General features: G+C 47.5%; 1 protein-coding gene across 4 annotated transcripts in view; it reads right to left on the bottom strand.

Annotated features, from left to right (window-relative positions):
* Window positions 1–1,773: 1,773 nt before the first annotated feature.
* The window catches only part of UBOX5 (U-box domain containing 5), a 37,950-nt gene continuing 20,022 nt past the window's right edge, over window positions 1,774–19,701 (bottom strand). For 2 of the 4 annotated variants that reach the window (XM_032419588.1, XM_032419589.1), the window contains exons 2-5: window positions 10,214–10,308; window positions 7,130–8,330; window positions 5,017–5,178; window positions 1,774–2,544 (exon numbers count right to left, since the gene is read on the bottom strand). In XM_032419588.1, the coding sequence (XP_032275479.1) occupies window positions 2,129–2,544; window positions 5,017–5,178; window positions 7,130–8,330; window positions 10,214–10,267 (1,833 nt within the window). In that variant the 5' untranslated portion in view covers window positions 10,268–10,308 and the 3' untranslated portion in view covers window positions 1,774–2,128. Of the gene's footprint in view, window positions 2,550–5,016; window positions 5,179–7,129; window positions 8,331–10,213; window positions 10,309–19,701 lie in introns of all 4 variants that reach the window. The other 2 variants (XM_032419590.1, XM_032419591.1) reach the window with 2 other exon arrangements.

The raw sequence follows: 19,701 nt of genomic DNA on the forward strand, positions 1-19,701 counted from the left end.
TCGAGTACAGGACAGGAAAGGGGAAGACGTGTGCCCCCACGGGACCTGTGGCCGGGCGAGGGGGCAGAGGGCCACATCGAGGCTTTGCGCTCCTGAGTCTTCTCAGAGTCAGTGGGGCCCAGCTCCGTGCTCACTGGTCAGCTGCTCTGCGCCTGGCCTGGGGATGCTGCTGAGAAGTAAACTGCCCTCTGAGCCTCATTGGTGGCAAGAGAACGGTTATTCCCATTTTCTATGGGAGAGAATCAGCCCGGCCATGCTTAGCGTTCTGGCAAGGGTGGTGAAAGACCACATCCTTTCGCGGGACTCTTTAGAATAAGGTAAAGGGGCGCCTGGCTGGCTCAGTAGGTACAGCATGTGACTCTTGATCTTGGGGTTCTGAGTTCAAGCCCCATGTTGGGTATAGAGCTTAAAAAAAAAAAAGAGTAAGATCAAAACGGATGCATGTCCAAGGACGTGGGTGTGGCTCCACCTGGGTACTGGACAGGAACTGTCCTCCCCAGGGGCTCCCAAGCCTGGTTTCCCACCACGGCCAATCCGGCCAATCCGGGAGCAGGAGCCGGTTTGAAATGCAGATCATGAGGCCTCTCCACAGGCGGGGAGGCACCTCTGCCCTTATCTGGGGGTGCCTCATGCAGACCCCACGCTGGAAGCACTGCCTCTGGCTCCCTGGGGTGGGGCGGACAGGGCGCCGCCAGATGGCAGGGTGCCCCCAGACGGCAGGGCGCCCCCAGACAGCAGGGCTCCTAAGTAGTGAACCTACCCAGGAGGGCTGAGTGGGCTGCTACCCTGAGGCCACCACAGGCTGAGGAATGGAATCCCCCCCACCCCCAGCGCTGCTTCTGCCACAAATGTGGGGCTTTTCTTACAATACATTGAGGCAAGGAGGGTAAGGCAAGAATCTGGAAAGGCCCAGACCTTTAAAGCCGAAGAGCACCCAGGAGCCTCACTGGCTAAGAGGAAAGCCCACCAGTGCAGACCCTGAAGTCTCAGGTGAGGCTGCCGCCTGCGGCAGGGGAAGGAATTTCCTTTGGGGACACACAAATCCCCTAGGAATCTCCAGCCCCACCCCAGATCTCTAAATTCCTGGGTCTGGACTAGAGTCCAAGAATCAGAGCTTTTAATAAGCTTTTGTAGTAAGTTCCGCTCCTCCCTGCCAGCGCCTCATTCCTTGCCCCCCCCCCCCAGCCCCCGGGGGCAGGGGAGGCAGCGGGCCTGTGGGAGGGGAGGAGAGCAGGTGGCTGGGATTTCGGGGCCCACAGGTGCCTGCCTGAAACCTCACGACGAACTGGTGCAGCACCGCCAGGCCCTCCTTCCCTCGGACTCACAGGGACTCACGGGGAGCAGGGAAGAGTCCGGCGCACTTTCTCACGGACATTCTTCCAGCGACTAGAATCTTCCATGCAGTAAACAGTTGTAGGAGTACAGAGTTTCCCCTGGGACTCCACAAAACTAAATTTTGAGTGAAAAGAATGCAGCCGAGTTGTTTTAAGTACTTCTCCTGCCAGGGGCCCCATGCAGGAAGGCTCGGTGGGCCTCGGAGGGCAGTGCGGCCAGCAGCTTGGTGGGTGCCGGGCCTCCCCACTGGCGCCCGCACCCATGTGCAAACCCTCACGTGTCAGATGCATCCCGAAATGTGACTTCTCATCTGCCAAGCCACTGACCTGAATTGCAGCCTGACGGGGTTGCCGTGCCAGCTCGAGGCTGCCCTGTGACAGCCCCACTTGGTGTGGGTGCCGGTGGGGGACAGACGTATGACGACAGACAGGCACTGTGTCAGGAGGAAGCCCACAGCGGACAGACGTCAACCATCGCTTTATTAAGGCTCGGAGTGGTCTGCCAGTTGGGGGCTGAGTCATTCACTCCAGACCCCCGCCACGGAGCACTCCCGGCTCCCAGGTGACACCGAAGGCGGAGGCTGTCTTCGAGATCCCGAGCCACAGTCTGTTGTGCTGCACTCACATCTACCCTGCGGGCCGGGATGTGTGCACGGACCACGTGGGGGGCCCCCCAGCAGGGTGGGGCCGGCTCTCACAGGCCCTGGGCTCTGGCGGGGGAGGGGGTGGGGTGGCAGGGAGGCACAGGAGGGCAGGGATATTCCCCATCCCTCCCAGCCCAAACTATGGCTTTGTTATCCTATTGCCACTTGAGCAGGAGTGGGGTGCCCCCTCCCACCCCGTACTCTGGCCCGTGTGCTACACTGTGGAAGGAGACAAAGGGGAAAGCCCCTGGGGAAGAAAGGGCCCCTGTGTGCTTGGGACCCTGGCCAGACCTCAGGGGATCCTGACCCCCACTCTCTCAGCAACTCCCCTCGACGGGTCTTCTCGGGCCGAGGCTGCTCCCTCAGAAGTGGACCCGCAGCACGTCCTGGCTGGCAAACGGCCGCCGGCAGGCGGCGCACGCCACGGGCAGGGAGCGCTGCTTCTCGCCCAGGCACGGCCGGCACAGGAGGTGGCCGCAGGGAAGCTGGTACGCCGGCTCCTTTTTGAAGTAGGGAGAAAACACTCTTTTGCAGGAGGCGCACTCGGGGCCCAGGACGCTCCCAGGCTGCTCTGGTAAATTAGGGAGGAAAATAAGCCAAGGTTAGGGAAAGCGGCCCCCTGGCTCAGGCTCCGTCCCGATGGCCGGGCAGATGCCTGGAGCGGGACAAGAAGCTTCCCCACCCTCCACCCCTGCGGCAGCGTGGCTGTATCCCTCCCGAGGCCACTTCGGGCTGATCCGGGAGGACAGGGTGTTGGGGAACCTGGGAACCTGGGAGGCCTCCCCTCAATGATTAAATCTTGGTGCTCCAATGAGTGCTCAAAAAAAGCTGGCTTCTGAGGGCAGGCAGGCCACACCGAGCCCTCCCTCCTGGTCTCCGAGCAGGACTTACTTTCCACTGGGACAGGCTGCCAAGGTCAGAATGGGGCACAAGCGCATCCTGACAACAAAACTACAAGGCGAGATGCCACAAGACAAGGAAAAAGCAGAGAGGGGTCAGGTGCAGCAGGGGCTGGGCAGGTCAGCGGAGGAAGGAGGGCACCGAGGGGCAGGCTGAGGTCTGTCTGCAGGAGACCTGCCTGCTGAGCCTGGCACCTGCTTTTCTTCAGCCCAGCAGCCCCCCTCCTGACCTGCCAATCCCCTTCCCGTGCTGCAGGTTCTCTCTTTCCCTGCTTCCTGCAGGGCCTCCCTGAATGAGGGCCACAGAGGCCGAGTCCTGCCACCCCCTCCCCAAGCTGCACCCGCTGTGCTTCCTTTTCTTGTGGCCCTGGCCTCGGGAGGCTGCTCTTTCTTCCCCAGTCCACACCCCTCCGGAGAGGGTCAGGGTGGCCTCTTAGGGGAAGAAAAGGGACCAGCCATGCAGAAAGAAAGGGACAGCAAGTACAAAGAATGGCTGGTCTAGAACCAAACCAAACCAAACCAAGAGAATGGCTGGTCCATTAAAGACAGGACCCAGAGGTGTGACGTATGAGACTGGCTTCGGGTGAGCCTGCAAAGGAGGGGGGGGGGCGGGCTGGGGCACGCAGGACTTCACAGGCAGCAGGAGTTTAGATGTTATTCCAAGCTCAACCGGATGCGCTGAGAGGCGTCTAAGAAGTGCAGAGCCACGAGCTGGTTGAGAGCATAAGAAGACCCCTCTGGCCCCTGTGAGCGACGGGCAAGGGTGGCTGCCGGGGAGCCGCAGGGCTGCTGAAGGATTCGGGGGCCACGGCACAGGAGCTGGGGCCGGGGGGCAGCAGAGGACGGGGCTCTGAGGCATGAGTCCCGACAGGTATTGAGGAGTACCGACAGGACCTGGGGATAAATGGGTATCAGGAATGTCGAAGGAAACCAAGGGTGATGTCCACGTTATAGGCCTGACCAAAGGGTAGAAGATGCTGCTGCTTATCAGCAATGGGGTTATGGGAGGTGGGGGGAACCTCCAGAGGGTGTTTGCAGTTCTGAGTTAGAATTTCACTCAAGAAAGATCCATGAGTTTGCCGTGTGGAGGTGCCGGGCAGCTGTCAGGGAGGCTGGGGTCTGAGCCCCAAGGAGAGGAACGAGCTACAGGTGAGCACGGGTAGTCACCGGCCGGGGGACTCTTGCTGGGAGGACGGAGAAGAGAGTCCAGCACCAGAGTCTGGAAGAGACAGAAGAGTCAGCAGTGGAAACTGCAAAGGGACGGTGAAAACAGGGAGAAAGAGTGTGCCATCCAGAAGGCCAAGCAAGAGAGAAGGTGTTTCTGAGAAGCCGCATCAGACACTGCTGAGAGGGTGAGTGACCACTGGGTTTGGAGTCCACGGAAACCACCGGTCACCTGGACAAGAAGGTTCTGGGGGCCGGCCAGGGTGGAAACATGATCAGAGAGACAGGGGGTGGGTATGAGAAGCGGAAGGGGTAAGATGGCCTGGGATCCAGACAAGAGCTCAGCCCAGCTCTGGATGGGCAACAGGAATCGAGTGTCTGCCTTATCATGAGCTCCTTCAGGCTTCATCTTGTAAAAACTGTCCCAGCATTCCAGCAGGTTCTCTCACTTTGTAGCCTAGTTGATTCAATCATCTAATGTGGTCCCAGATTCAGGGTAGGCAAAAACTGGCTCAGTAAGCTGCCCTAGTTCTTTGCTGAAACAACACCAGGGACAATGTTGACAGGAAGGGATGAAGAGGACAACGCCAGACTCCCTCCACAGTTACATAAAATAAACCACACACAGGTCGGATGGGAGACAGATTAGATATGAAAACTAAACAAAGAAGGAGAAACAAACAAAAGTCCTTAGGACAGAACAATTAATATTAGATCTTACCCGAAACACCACAAAGCTGCCAAGTCCTAGGTCCACAGAATTACTAAGACTTAACTAAAGAAAGCCTTTCTTGTGAAGAGTTACACTTCACAGCAGCCCCTCAACTCCCCCCCGGAAAAGGAAAGAGACCGGGGTCTCCCCGAGGCCCGAGCACCAGGGCTGAGGAAGCCGGGCATGGCGGTCGGCAGAGCCCCGGAGGCGAAGCCCAGCCTCCTGCTCCAGGGCTCCCAGGAGACAGATGGGGCCCTGGTTACCCGAGCCGGCGCCTGGCCTCCAGGAGGTGCTGCTTTCTCTCGCGCCCAGCTGCTGGAGCTGCCCCCTGGCCAGCCGAGCCGTGAAGGAGGGCATGGAGCCAAGGGTCGACGTCAAGGCAACTTCCAAGCTTTGTGACAGCTTCTGCTCATGGGACACCGGACCTGACAAGAGATGCACAGACCACAATATCCAGAAAGAGGTTCAGCAAGAGAAGAGCAAGCCGTTAAGTCCTTGGAGGACTACTCGAACAGCACTTCCAGCTTCGAATGGACACAAATGTAAAGAACCTCCTCCATAATGTCCACTCGTGGATTGTGATGACAGAATACCAGCAGTTAAAGCCCTGGGGACCCACCCCACCCAGCTTCCAGGGTTCCTGGGCTCTGCTCTAGCTTTCCTCGTCCTGGACAAACTGCTGGGCAGGCCCGGGCCACCTGGTGGCTCCCCTGTGGAACTGCACCCTACTTTCTGCAGGTCTTGCAGGCCAAGGAAATGACTGGGCAAAGGCCCAGCTTTGTGCCCCTGCTCCCTGTCCACTCCCTCACCAGCAGCCTTTCCTCGTCTCCTCCCTTCCAGGGCCCCTGCCACTCCGCAGGGCCACTGGCCTGCACCTCTGGGCACTTGTGTCCTCTCCCTCCTGCTGAGTAAAGCAAAGTGGTCATTACCAAGTGGAATAACAGAGACCTCACTCTGCCCACTCCATGATCTAAGGGACCTTCTCGGTGTGGTCCACAGAAAGCCAAGCAGTGGGCTGAGGGTGAAGGCAAAGGGGGAGGGGGACAGCTGTCCACGAAAGAACCCAGAGACCTGCCTGGTAGCAGGGTTCACAAAACTGCCCTAAAGCAGAGCGTAAAACACTTTGTCTACAGTTTGTAGGACTTGCTTGGGACCTTGAAGCACAGGTCAGCACGGTCCTATGTCACAACAAATCTGTCAAGGCCAACACTACCGGAGACCTCAGAGACCTCAGGGTCTAAGGACCTTTCCTTGTCTCACCCCGCTGCACCTCAGATGCTTCCAGGAGTTTCTGAGGGTCATTATTAACTAAAACTTATACTCAAAACCAGATGTAACCTTTAAGCACACTATTTGCCTATGGTTTTTACAGTAAGAGAGGAAATCAGAAGAATGATAAAATCTAAACAGACTAATTTTCATAAGAAAAAAGAAAGTGTCAAAGAGCTACCTCCAAAACACCTGGCACAAACAGTCATGGGCAAATTCTACCAAATATGTAAAAGAGTAAATGATCCTAATATTATTACATTGTTCTAGTACATGTGCTGCCGAAGCGACCACTCTATTACATTGTTCTAAAATTTAGTAGAGGAAAACTTCTTAATTCTTATGGAACAAATAAATCTTGGTAACAAAACACGACCAAAGATGGCATGCGCCCATGCATACATACACACGACAGTCCAAATTATTTATCCAAAATAAAACACTAGCAAACAGAACCAAGCCGAACATTAAAAGAAGCATGACCAAATGGAGTTTCTTCCAGGACTGTAATACTGGCTCAATATTAAGAAGCCTATTAATGTATTTTTTCACATTAAAAGATCTCAGGATGAAAAATCGTAGCATCATCTCCACTGACACTGAAAAGGCATTAGACAAAATTCAACCACCAATCTTAGATAAAAACAAATAAACAAAAAAACCACCACTGAACAAAATAAGAATCAATGGTGTGGGAGAGCATCTGAAATGGTTCCCAATGAGACCCACCTCCAGATACTCCTGCCTTGGGTACCCGGGTACCCCCACCCCTTGAGGGTGGGCTGGGCTCAGCGACTCGCTTCTAACAGGATATAGCAAACATGATAGGATGTCACCGCCACGACTGGGTTATACAAGACTGTGACTTCCATCTTGTTTGCACACACTGTGACCGTGGCTGTGGAAGACTGTGAAGCAGGTGACCCAGCCAAAGCACGCCTGGACTGCTGACCAGAGAAGCTATGAGATCATGCACGTGTGGTGCTTTACACCAGTAAATGTGGGCGTAATTTAAGGCGGCAAGGCATAAAGCACAGGGTAACAGCGCCAAGTGTCACCTGGGAAGTGCAGGGATGACCACGGACATGGACGTAGGACGTGGAGTACCTGTTGAGCAGTCCATGTGTGTCAGCCCCAGCTCACTGGCAGCTTTCATTTTCTTAGCGGTGTGCTCTGAGGTAGTGGGTGAGACCAGAAGGCTTGTGGTAGAGAAACAGGAAGCTTCGATACTGAGGCTACCATCTGGGGTGTGTTCAGCCTGCTCCATCTTCCTTTTCCGAGAGGGCAGAGCAATGGAAGAGGGGGTCACTGCCAATGCAGTCTGTGCTCTCCCGAGCAGATGGCAGCCAGGAATGGAGTGCTGGAGCAGGAAATGGTCGATCCGGGCCTTCAGGGAGGGGTGAGGCAGGGGCTGGGAGTGCGGAGTAAAGGCCACCCCCGTGAAAGGGTCGCTGGGCACTCGGCCCCACGCAGCTTCGCTGCGGTTACACTTCTCCAGCGTGCTCTGGTCGATGACCTTGCCTGAGGGCAGCAGCATGGGGCAAGGCATGATCTCCAGGGTGATGGGATCCAGGAACTCCTCAGGCACATCCCGAATTACCTCGGCTAGCTCCTGCAGGCTGGAGGGGGCCTGCTGGCCCTCAGACAGGCCTGCGGCATCGCAGTCACTCTCCATGGGCAAGGCGGGGGCCTGCAGAGCCAGGTCCTGAGGGAGGCTCTCGGAGGCCAGCAGCAGGACACTGTCGATCACCTCCTGAGAGCAGGTTTTAGCTGGCTGACCCCACACTTCCAACCGTTTGATGCAAGGGATACCGCTGCCTGTCACGTGGGTGATGCAGATCTTGAGATGGGCCACGTGGCTAAGAGAAAGAGCCCCTTTATTCCAGAGCTCCTGTGCCACAACAGCGGGAGAGGGGAGTGTGGCTTCCATTGGGCCAAAAGGTGGCCTGGCCTTGAAGCCCCTGTGGCTAAACACCACTTGGCTCTGGTTTTTCAGTAAGACTTTGCCTACCAAGGTGAATGCCTCCTTGTCCGGGATGGATGGCTCGGCTGGGCCCGGGGTCCGGCACTCGGGGGCATTCCAAGACGCTCTGCTGGATGAGGCGGACGTGTACATTTCCAGGCCTGTGACATTCTGGCCTCCCCCAGCTGTGAGGTCTATGTTAATCCTACAGATTTCCACACTGAAGGGAAAGGAAACTGTCACATAGACTGGTGGCTTAATGAAATACTCTGTCCTAAAACCATGACTTCTCTTTGTGAGGTCTTCAGAGATGAGATTTTCTACTTCATAACCATCAGCTGATATCTAAAGTTAATGACAAATATGAGATGCATTCATTTGATGAGATCCAAATGAAGACAACCAGTTTTCAAGAACTTGCCACTTCTAAGAAAATTATTTAAAGAAAGTATTAAGTTCCTCATTTAAAATGCCCCCTATCACACTGAATTCTCCCGTTTTTTTTTTTTTTTGGGGGGGGGAGGCACTCAAGATCAGGTCAAAGGCCAAGGGCAACTTGTTCCTAAGTACTGCCTATTCTTAAAAAATACGAACAAGGGGCCCCTGGGTGGCTCAGTCAGTTAAGTGGCTGCCTTCGGCTCAGGTCATGATCCCAGGGTCCTGGGATCGAGCCCCACATCGGGCTCCATGCTCAGCGGGAAGCCTGCTTCTCCCTCTCCCATTCCTCCTGCTTGTGTTCCCTCTCGCTGTGTCTCTGTCAAATAAATAAGTAAAATCTTAAAAAAAAAAAAAAAAAATACGTACAAAACTCGGCTCAACCCAACCAAAAATCCCTTCAAAATAATGTCTCTGAGAAAAAAAGGGCTGATATACTAGTGTTTTTCTTTTTATTTCAGACGATGAAACCAGAGAGATTTAGGGGGAAACAAAGATGTTCACTAAAGTTCTTAATTTTGTATTTGAACTCTAACCAATTATAAGTTTCCCTAGCAAGGCACAATTTACAATCTTCTTGTAAATCTATGATTGTTGGAACTTGGTTAAAAAAAGGTGTGTTCAGAAACAAGGACTATAAGACTACGGGAAATCTAGAACAGTGAATATGCTATGGGGTGGGAATGTGAGTAACTTTTTCCCCTCTTAAATTACCAGTATTTGTTATAACTGGTAGAGATCTTTTTTTTTTAAGATTCTATTTATTTATTTGACAGAGAGAGACACAGTGAGAGAGGGAACACAAGCAGGGGAAATGGGAGAGGAAGAAGCAGGCTTCCCGCCGAGCAGGGAGCAGGGAGCCTGATGCGGGGCTCGATCCCAGGACCCTGGGATTATGACCCAAGTGGAAGGCAGACGCTTAACAACTGAGCCACCCAGGCGCCCCACCCAGGCGCCCCACAGGTAGAGATTTTAAGATACAGGTACCCCCCCATCTGAAAGCTCACATCACACCACTTTGCTTTTATGAAAGACCTACATTAGTACCTGTTTTTACCAACCAAAAGAAATCCAGAGGGAATTTTTGCTTTTACAAAGAAAAGTCATTATCACACTAACATAGGTCTTTCGTAAAGGCAAAGTGGCCTAAGGTGAACTTTCGGAAGGCAGGGGATAATCTTCATTTTACGCCATTTCAGCTTATGAAAGGTGTCATAGGAATGTTCTTTTCAGATGGCAGGGGGAAATTGTGTCTCTGTTGGCAGAAATCAGTTTCACAATCTGGGAACCTGAAATAGTATGCTGTGTGCAGAAGGTCCAAATCAGGGGAGGGTTCAGATCTCCCCTTGCAGTTTCCTTACTCCTTGCTCCGGGCTGTGGAAAGATAACCTCCTTTGCACAAAAGGGGAAGCAGCTTAATTCAAATAATAAAGAAGGAATCCAAATAACAAATACAAGCCATCATTTCTAGCGTGGGAAGTAAGCGGGAAGAGCAGCAGGGGAGAGACAGTATCTCTACCTTCACTAGGACTTTGAGCGGAATTAAATTTTATCATCAGAGGGAAGAGCACAATGAATACGACCCTCCAGAAAATGAGCTACAGCTCACCTTCTAACAGTGCTGTATGATTCTGGACGTGGGGCCTGACCCATGCTTACCTAAGTATCACCTGGTGGGATCTAAAACAGAGAAGGTGAAAGCACATCACACCTCCACACACACAAGGCAGGAATGGGGAAAAACATGGAAAGTAGCCACCGTATATTTATGTGCATATACTTGTTTTGTTTACCTTGTTGCAATAAATTCTTGGTCTGAACTGTGGGAGGCAAAGATTGATGACCATCTTTGTGGCTGAAAGGGTAGCTTCCAAGCATCAGAAATAGCCTTCAATAAAAGACAAAACTTGGTATTAGACAAGTTAAAGTTCAATTCTAAACTTTTAGGAGTTGATTCCTAAGGGAAGAGAATCAAACAGGGTAACAAAGACTTCCATGCACATGAGAATGGTCTCATCGTATCATACATGTAATGCTAAGGAAGAATGAGTCACCGAAAAATTGTAGAGGAGCTTTTTTTAAAGTTTTATTTATTTAAGTAATCTCTACCCCCAACGTGGGGCTCGAACTCACAATCCTGAGATCAAGAGTCTCACGTTCCACTCACTGAGCCAGCCAGGCGCCCCGATAGAGGGGCTTTCTCTTGCACCCTGAGCAGGTTGGCCAAGACTGCTGGTTCTCTGGCTGACAGCTGGACCCAGCGGAGGCAAGGGCCTGTCAGCTCTGCAAGGGGCTCCCCACGGGAAAGGGAGGGTCAAAAGTGGCAGAGCATAGAGAATAGAACTACTCAGCCAGAGGGTTCCGAATGGAACAGGTCACAGAAAATAATCACAGTGCTAGGTATCTTTGTCATTTAACACCTGTCAATGCAATTGCATTTTCTTATTAAAACAAAAAATTAGAAGAGTCCAAAACACCATCATTGAGAAACAGAAAATCTTAGACTTGGAAAGCACCGTAAAAGGACATCTAATCCAAACAGCAATTTAATGACGAATGTCCAGGCTGGGGGAAATGCGTGAAGCTGGTCACAAGATACTAACGTGTAGTTATAAGCTCTGGGGAGGAAATGTACAGCATGATGACTATAGTTAACACTGTTTCATATATTTGAAAGCTGCTGAGAGTAGACCTTAAAAGTTCTCATCACAAGGAAAAAAGCTGGAACTGTGTGAGGTAATGGATGTTAACTAAACTGACTATGGTAAGCATTTTGTATTATATACAAATATTGAAATCGTTATGTGGTACATCTTAAACTTATTCAATGTGATATGTCAATGAATAGCTCAATAAAACTGGAAGAAAAACAAAGATCAATGTCCAAAAGCCTTTGGTATTCTTTGTACAGAAGCGGGGAAACCACTAGAAATAGCCCTCCGAGCAGCAGGGCTTGCCAACGGCTCTGAACTCCTTGGGTGAGCCCAGCCAGGCATTCTATGTTTTTCTATCTGGCAGACAAGACAACAAAAACTGTCAGCCCGACAGGGACAGGGTTACCCTCTCAGGTCTGTGTTATCATGATCAGTAGGTACTTTCGGCTCAGGTCATGATCCTGGGGTCCTGGGATCGAGCCCCACTTCGGGCTCCCTGCTCAGTGGGGAGTCTGCTTCTCCCTCTGCCTCTGTGATCTCTCTCATCCCTGCTTTCTCGCAAATAAGATAAAATCTTAAAAAAAAAAAAAAAAAAAAAAAGAGGGAGATGAATCTGATGATGTAGAAAACCCTTGGCCTAAAGTCTCCTATTCTTTGTGAACCTGTGTTGAAATTCTTAGTACTTCACACTTTATGAGGCATGCATGCCCATCTCTCTGTCAGAATATTCTAGAATCTGGCCTGGAATCAACATGGACTAGTTTATAGAATTCTTTTTTTTCCCCTGGGGAAGACTGTGTTAACAACGTTTATAGCTTCTGACACTTTTCTTGTTCTCCACAACAACTCAAAAATGAGTATATGAGGAACTGCACCTGCAAATGTTCTCAGGGCCCTTATATATGCCCCCTCTGGGCCAGGAAACCAGAACATATTCAGAGTAGCACTGCCCTCAGTTCTCTTGCCCAATTAGGGCAGTGGCTTCTTGTTAAGTCTTTTGGTTTTTGTTGTCAATGTACAATTAAGCCATTGACTTTAATTGAATATGGAAGCAGTAAAATGAATATAAAGCCCGGACCAAGGAAACGAAACACTTCTTCTGGAAAAGCCAGCCTAAAATGCCACAGGAGGACCGATGACAGTGACACAGGTGGTGACATAACAGATGTGCGAGCTGGCCCTGAGCCAACAGCGAGGTCAGCCATTGCTGCAGGCCATCCAGTCCTCGGGCTTTGTCCTGATGGGACGGGGCTTTGCTAAGAACAAGCAAAGAGACAGAAACTGTGTCATTACATCAAAATGCTGAGAGGTGGTTGAGATGAGTCAGATAAAGGGCCCCAGGTCTGCAATCACCTCCACCCCACCGTCCACTTCTTAGGCCTTTTCTCTCTCTGACTTTCAGGGACAAAAACAAACCCACAGAGAAACACTGTCAGCTCCTTAAAGTGTGGACCTGATTTCCCAGCGGGAGGCACTGATTTCACTAACCTTTACCTTCTTCCTATCTCCTTGTTATCTTCTTGGGACACTTCACACTGTGGGCTTCTAACTTTCATTTATTCTACACATCATGACATTCATTTCTCTGAGAACTTAAATGCCAGGACCAGAACAAGTCGGGCAGGGGTCCTCTGGAAGCCACGATGAAGGGCTTACCTGTGAGTATGAAGCCAAATGGAAAAGTCTTCAAATACTATCCGTGGACCCAACTCAATCGTAAATGGCAGCGTGAAATGAAGTTGCCCAGAAGTGACCGCCCTCAGGACTACCGTGCCCTTTCCTTTAACCCTGGCTCAGCTATCACCCGATACCTGCTCCCGCGGTCGGACTGGAGAGGTGACCTGGATGAGGGCAAGCCAAAGGGCTTCCAAACTTCAGCTACCTCATAACTTTAAAAATCCCCCTTCAGACACCTAAGAGGGGAGACTCTGACTGTCCCTCCAACTAGCAGGACAAGATACAAGGTTTTATCTGCACCGTGTCATAGCAACACAAACAACTCCTAGTGAGTCATGAGACAAGGACCCTCTACTAGCAAAACACAACTCCGGCTAGAAAGACACATACATAAAATGGCTTAGAGAAGGCCATCAGGGATTTTATTCAGTTTTAATCTTACTAACTGGTTAGCCCTCAAGTGGATACTAATGTCTTTAGTTTGCAGATGAAGACACTATGGCTTAAAGAGAGGTGAAGCCAGCTTCTAAACCTTCCAAACCACTCTGGTTACTATCTACTTGGACACCATTTACCTTGAAGGATTTACTAGGAATTTTTTTTTTTTTAAGATTTATCTATTTGAGAGAGAGTACATGGAGGGAGTGGCAGAGGGAGAGAATCTTCAAGCAGACTCCCCACTGAGTGTGGACCCCCCCCCAAGCATGGAGCCCGACATGGGGCTAGATCCAATGACCCACGAAGTCATGACCTTAGCCAAAACCAAGAATCGGATGCTTAACCGACGGAGCCACCCAGAAGCCCCTTACCAGGAACTCATATGGACACTTGACGACTTTATTTTTTTTCCCTCTTACTTAGGTCAGGCTTTCATACCATTCATTTTTAAAAAATCAATTCTCCCAAACCTAAATTAATGTGGCTATCCTCTACAATGTAGAAATTTGGAAACCTTGACCTTGACTGCCCCTTCCAACATGTATTGGATCAAGCCTCAAGCTGTTTTTTTAGGAAAATCTTTAGATATGCTAGCTCTCTATTCAAGCATCTTACCTCATGAGTCTTCTCAACCTTCCTAAGAGGTTGTTAATACCATTAGCCAAATATTAAAGCGTATGGACCTACATCTGACCAGACGTAGTTCACTTGTTCACAGCCCTTACCAAAATCTAATTTGAGAGAATATTTATGGAGACTGTTCAGTCCATCCACATTAAATTCTTTGTAACGCGAGTCTAAGTGGCACCTCTTGTTTCCTGCGCCCCGCCCCCCCACCAGACTGCTGCATTCATATCCCACACCACCATCTGACAGGCTGCTTAGCAGTGTGGATCCTCAGCTGTAGCAAAGATAAATGTAACACGCTGATAAAAATTTAGTGGCCTATCTGTGAAAATTCACAGGACACCAGGGTAGCACGACACATCAGCTGGGAATCGTAACTGTAGTCTCTATAACATAACCTCCCCCTGAGCTGCTCCTCAGGGCAGTGTACTGGACCATCCTCATGTTCAAATCCTATACACAGCCATCACCACACTCCTGGAACCGCTGCAAATAGCTTTACCAACTACTGATTTTTTGTGTGGCCCATTAGCAAGGAATTTCATAAGAAACACCTCTATGAAGCTGGCTCCTGTTTTATTAGGTTGTTAAGAGGATCATTCTTTACTCTGGATGGTATCCTCTTTGAAACCCATGAGAAAATTTTTGGTCTCAGTACTAGGAAAAGTTGTTTCTTCCGATCAACTCAATATTTTATGGTATGAATATGAATCATATAAATTGATCATGATCCTTTCTTTATTTTGGCTGCTGGAAAGCTCAGAATAAATCTATGGCCCATCCCTCCAGATTTCTCTTTGCCTGAATTCTTCAGTTATTTTTATGCCATAGTGTGTATATATTTTGAAAGCTACCTTAAAATCATTATGGAACAAGACAGAGTAAAATTAACAAACCACTCTCCTTCTGGTAGACATTTAGGTTGCTGGCAACTTTTTACTATTACAGTATTAAGATAAAAATCTTGGGGAACCTGGGTGGTTCAGTCGGTTAAGCACCTGCCTTTGGCTCAGGTCATGATCCTAGTGTCCTGGGATCGAGCCCCCCATCAGCCTACCTGCTCAGCGGTGAGTCTGCTTCTCCCTCTCCCTCTGCCCCTAACCCCCCTTCCCGCTCATGCTCTCTCTCTTGCTCTCTCTCAAATAAATAAATAAAATCTTAAGGAAAAAAAACCCATAAAAATCTTAAGTCAATTTTTGTCTTAGTACAATTTTGACTTTTTTTCTTAAGGAGTTCTACATGTTTCTTATTAAGGTGGCTATTTATTAATAGGATCCTTTTATCTTCTTAATTATTCTAACCAGTTTTGCTATATAGAGGAAACTTTTTCACTTGGGTATCTATAGTATGTTCAGCTGTCTTATTAAACCAATTGATTTTAACAGATTTTCAGTTGTTTTTTTAGGGGGGGTTTCTACAATCTCAATAATGAGAGCCTCTTTCTCAAAACGGTAACCCTTTTGTCTCTCATCTTCATTAGCTAGAACTTCCAGAATTATATGAAATAATAATAGAGTTACCATGCTTGTTTTGTTCCATTAGAAAATGGTTCTAGTGTATCATTTCTGAAATAATGCTGATTGAAATATTCTTTTTATGTTAATAAAGCATTCTAATTTTCAGAGTTTTCTGAAAATCAGGGATAGGCTTTGAATTCTGATTTTCTCTATATATTGAGTTTTATTATTTTTCTTATCTGACAGACTAATGAGAGATAGCACATTTTTCTAATTTTAAACCATCCTTTTATTCCTAGCATAGGCTCTATTTGGTTGTGGCAGATTGTTCTTTAAATGTTTTTCAAATTCTACTGAATTTGATTGCTCCTATCTAATTTTAGACGAGATATTATTGCACATTCATATAACATTTATAAGCCCTGTGCTAGACACTGGAATACAGAGATAAAAATGAAATGGTCAGGTGGTGAAACTATTCTGCGTGATACCGTAATGATACACTTGTGACATGAGGCATTTGTCAAAATTCACAGAACCATACAACACAGTGATCCTTAATTTACATGAACTTCAGTTAATTATAATGTTTCGATATTGGCTCACCAATTATAACAAATGTACCACACTAATGCAAGATGTTAATATTAGAAGAAATGGTATGCAAACAAGAGGAGGTATACGGGAACTCTCCATATTATCTGCTCAATTTCTCTGTAAACCTAAAATCACTCTAAAAAATTAAAGCCTATTTTTTTCATTTTAAAATTTTTTGAAGATTTTATTTATTTATTTGAGAGAGAGAGAGAGAGAGCACGAGAAGAGGGGAGGGGCAGAGGGGGAAGCAGACTCTGCACGGAGCAAGGGAGCCCGATGTGGGGCTCAATCTCAGGACCCCAGGACCATGACCTGAGCCAAAGGCAGTTGCTTAACCAACTGAGCCACCCAGGCGCCCCTTAAATCTTTTTTTTTTTAACATTTTATTTTTTTTTTTAAGTAATCTCCATACCCAACGAGGGGCTCCAACTCACAACCCCGAGATCAACAGTCACATGCTCTACCGACTAAGCCAGCCAGGCACCAATTTAAAAAAAAAAAAAAGCCTATTAATAAGAATTGGGGGGTAGTGACTGAAACAACTTAAACAACTGGAGATCAAACTGAAACGAATGAATGTGCCATGGAAGAAGAGTGGCAGATCCTTTTGAAGACATCTTACAAATGACAGTATCTGTTTCTTTGGCAAATAGTGACGTCCAAACACTAGGATTCTCTAGGATTCCGTCAGCGTTCAAGGACGTTATGTGATCTTATCACCTCTCGGGTTCCAACACCCCTGATCTTTTAAGGTCAAGGGCCTCCTGCCTTAATGCTTAATCCAGAAAAAAAGAATGGCTCAGCTCAACATATGAAAATGCAGACAGCCTCACCCAGGAAGACTCTCCTCAGCCCTGCCTGGGAAATGGCCATGTTACCTGAACTCCTGCAAATACTTAAAGTATTTACTTATACATTTACTTCCGTAAATACTTAAAAATGAGAGCCTCCTTTTCCAGAGTTGGGATCTAAGTACAAGAGAGACTGGGTCTGAGTATAAACTGAGGGCCATGGATCATGGCTAAAGTGCTCTGCAGTTCAGAGAAGTCGCCTGGAGCCAGATAATCGAGGCATTATAAGACAGCAAGATAATACAGGTTTATAAGCGCGTCGATTTATTAGAGATTTTTTTCCTTTCTTAAAGGAAGTATTTCAGATAAAAAGGTAAAGAATATAGTAAACACTCTTATACCCACCACCTAGCTTTAGCAGATGTGAACATTTTGCCATGTTTGCTTCTCATTTCAGTGTTAAGAAAAAACTGAAAAGATACAAACAAAACCCACACTAATCCTTATTTCCTCTCCTTTTTTACCAAGAGGCGAACTCTGTCTGAAGTTGGGGTCTCTCATTTGAATCAGTATTGGGTATGTGCGTATCTATAAACAATATGCAGTGGTCTTATGTATTTTTAATGTACCTTCATGATATTACACGATGTACATCATCTCACAACTGGCTTTTCCATTCAGCATTATTCTTCTAAGGTTTCCCATGTCGAAATGTCGGTATCTAATTTATTCATTTTAACTTCTCCATAATATTCAATTGCAGGACTAAAAACAGTTTCTTTTTCCATTGCCCTATTACATATGTTGTTTGTAATTTTTTTACTATGAAAAAATGCTGTAATAAATATTCTCTACAAGAGTCTTGTGAAAAAAAAAAAGAAAGAAAGAAGAAAAAGAAAAAATAAATAAATGAAATGGTCCTGTCCGCAAGTCTTGAGCATGATGGACCTCCTTCCAACAGTGACTATGGAATAGAAAAGTTTGCAACAGAGCTTTCTGCAAATGGCATTCAGAGTAGGGAAGGATGGCCTAAGTGAATGTTTTTTCAATCGGTGGTTTTGAAATCAAGTTATGGGTTGAAAAAAGAAATATTAACTGAAAGAGAAGATAAAATATCAAAATGCACACAATATGGACATTATTTCATGAAACTTTTTTTTTTTTTAGGATTTTAAGAAATCTCTACACCCAACGTGGGGCTTGAACTCACGACCCAGAGATCAAGTTGCATGCTCCACCGATTGAACCAGCCAGGTGCCCCTACTGTATGAAACTTTTGCTTCAGTTTTATCCAAATACATATAACAAATTATATCCTAGGTCCAATATAAAATTTCTTATTGTGGCTCTTGATGGAAAAAAAATGGAAAAATACTGGCCAAAAGTATACCCAGAGAATTCAGGGAAGAATTCACAGGAGTAATGTTTGAAATGGAGACAATGAAGACGTATGCCTGACCTCATGGACAACTCTGAAATGGGACAGATACTACATACTAATGGTACAATGGACAATATGTACTTGACTATGGGAGTCAGGCAGCAAGAACAGGAACAGGGGAAAGACACAAGGGACGGGGACCAGTAACAGCCAATGCATAGAGATGGGACAGTGAGGCCGGTTTAGAAAATGCTGAATATACCACTTAGCTTCTTAGAACGGGAGGAGGAGACAGGGATGGAAATGCAGATGCAGATGGGGAGGGCCTTGAATGTTAACGCCAAGGGGCTTGAGACTACTTTACCTATGGTCTGAGGTAGTGTTTTTCTCCCAAATTGCAGATCAAGAATCAAGAACTCACATTACTGAGACATAACCAGAGTTTTCTTTTTTTTTTTAATTTAGTAGAATAGAGTCAGAGTATACCATACATGAGGACGGGAAGTGTTTTGTGAAACCTGTGAAATATATAATTGAAACTATATTTCTATCTATCTATTATTCTGGGTTGTTTAATCTCTACGCCTCACGTGGGGTTCAAACTCACAGCCCCAAAATCAAGAGTCACATGCTCTACCAACTGAGCCAGCACCATTAGTCTGGGTTTTGATGTAAAAGACATTTCTTACTGAGGACTGTGATAAAAGAAAGTTTGAAAGCTACTGGTCAGAAGGAAGTCATAGAAGGCTTCTAACCAGGGAAAGAAATGACACTAATAAAAAGCCTGCCATTAACCTCCCAGATGACAAAGCAATTCTGAAGCACTGAGAGGCAATTCACCCTTCAAGGGGTTCCCGCTATCTTTTTTGTACTACATGAGGGGCTATCTTTGCAAATGGCTTCCTGAAGGCATCAAAGTACACACTACTAAGAAATATACTAGCAATCTCAATTTCTCCCTGGGCATTTTCTTCCTTTAATTTTTTTTTCTTTTTTTTTTTTAAGATTTTATTTATTTGACAGAGAGAGAGAGACAGCGAGAGAGGGAACACAAGCAGGGGGAGTGGGAGAGGGAGAAGCAGGCTTCCCGCAGAGCAGGGAGCCCAATGCGGGGCTCAATCCCAGGACCCTGGGATCATGACCTGAGCCGAAGGCAGACGCTTAATGACTGAGCCACCCAGGCGCCTCCTGATTTTTTTCTTTTTGAGGGAGGGGTATCCTTAAAGAGGAGGAAGGAGGAAAATGAACTATGTATAACATATTACTGTCTCACAAGGATTTCAAAACTACCTTCAAGGAAATTTTTCTTTTTTTTAAAGTAAATTACCCCCAATGTGGGGCTCAAACTCATGACCCTGAGATCAAACTCGCATTCTCTACCGACTGAGCCAGCCAGCGCCCTGAAAAAATCTTTTACTTTTAAAGATTTTAATTAAACTTTTTATTTTAAGATCACTGCAGATTCACATGCAGTAGTAAGAAACAATACAGAGATCCCATGTACCCTTTAACCAGTTTCCCCCAAAGTTAACCCTTGCATAGCTACTACACATCCTGTCACCAGCAGGAAGTTGACAATACAATCCATGATCTTATCCAATTTCCCCAGTTTACACGTACTCATGCACATGTGCCTGTGGATTCAATTCTATGCAATGT

This window comes from Phoca vitulina, unplaced genomic scaffold (genome assembly GCF_004348235.1).
Source record: "Phoca vitulina isolate PV1807 unplaced genomic scaffold, GSC_HSeal_1.0 scaffold22, whole genome shotgun sequence".
NCBI classification, from domain to species: Eukaryota; Metazoa; Chordata; class Mammalia; order Carnivora; family Phocidae; genus Phoca; species Phoca vitulina.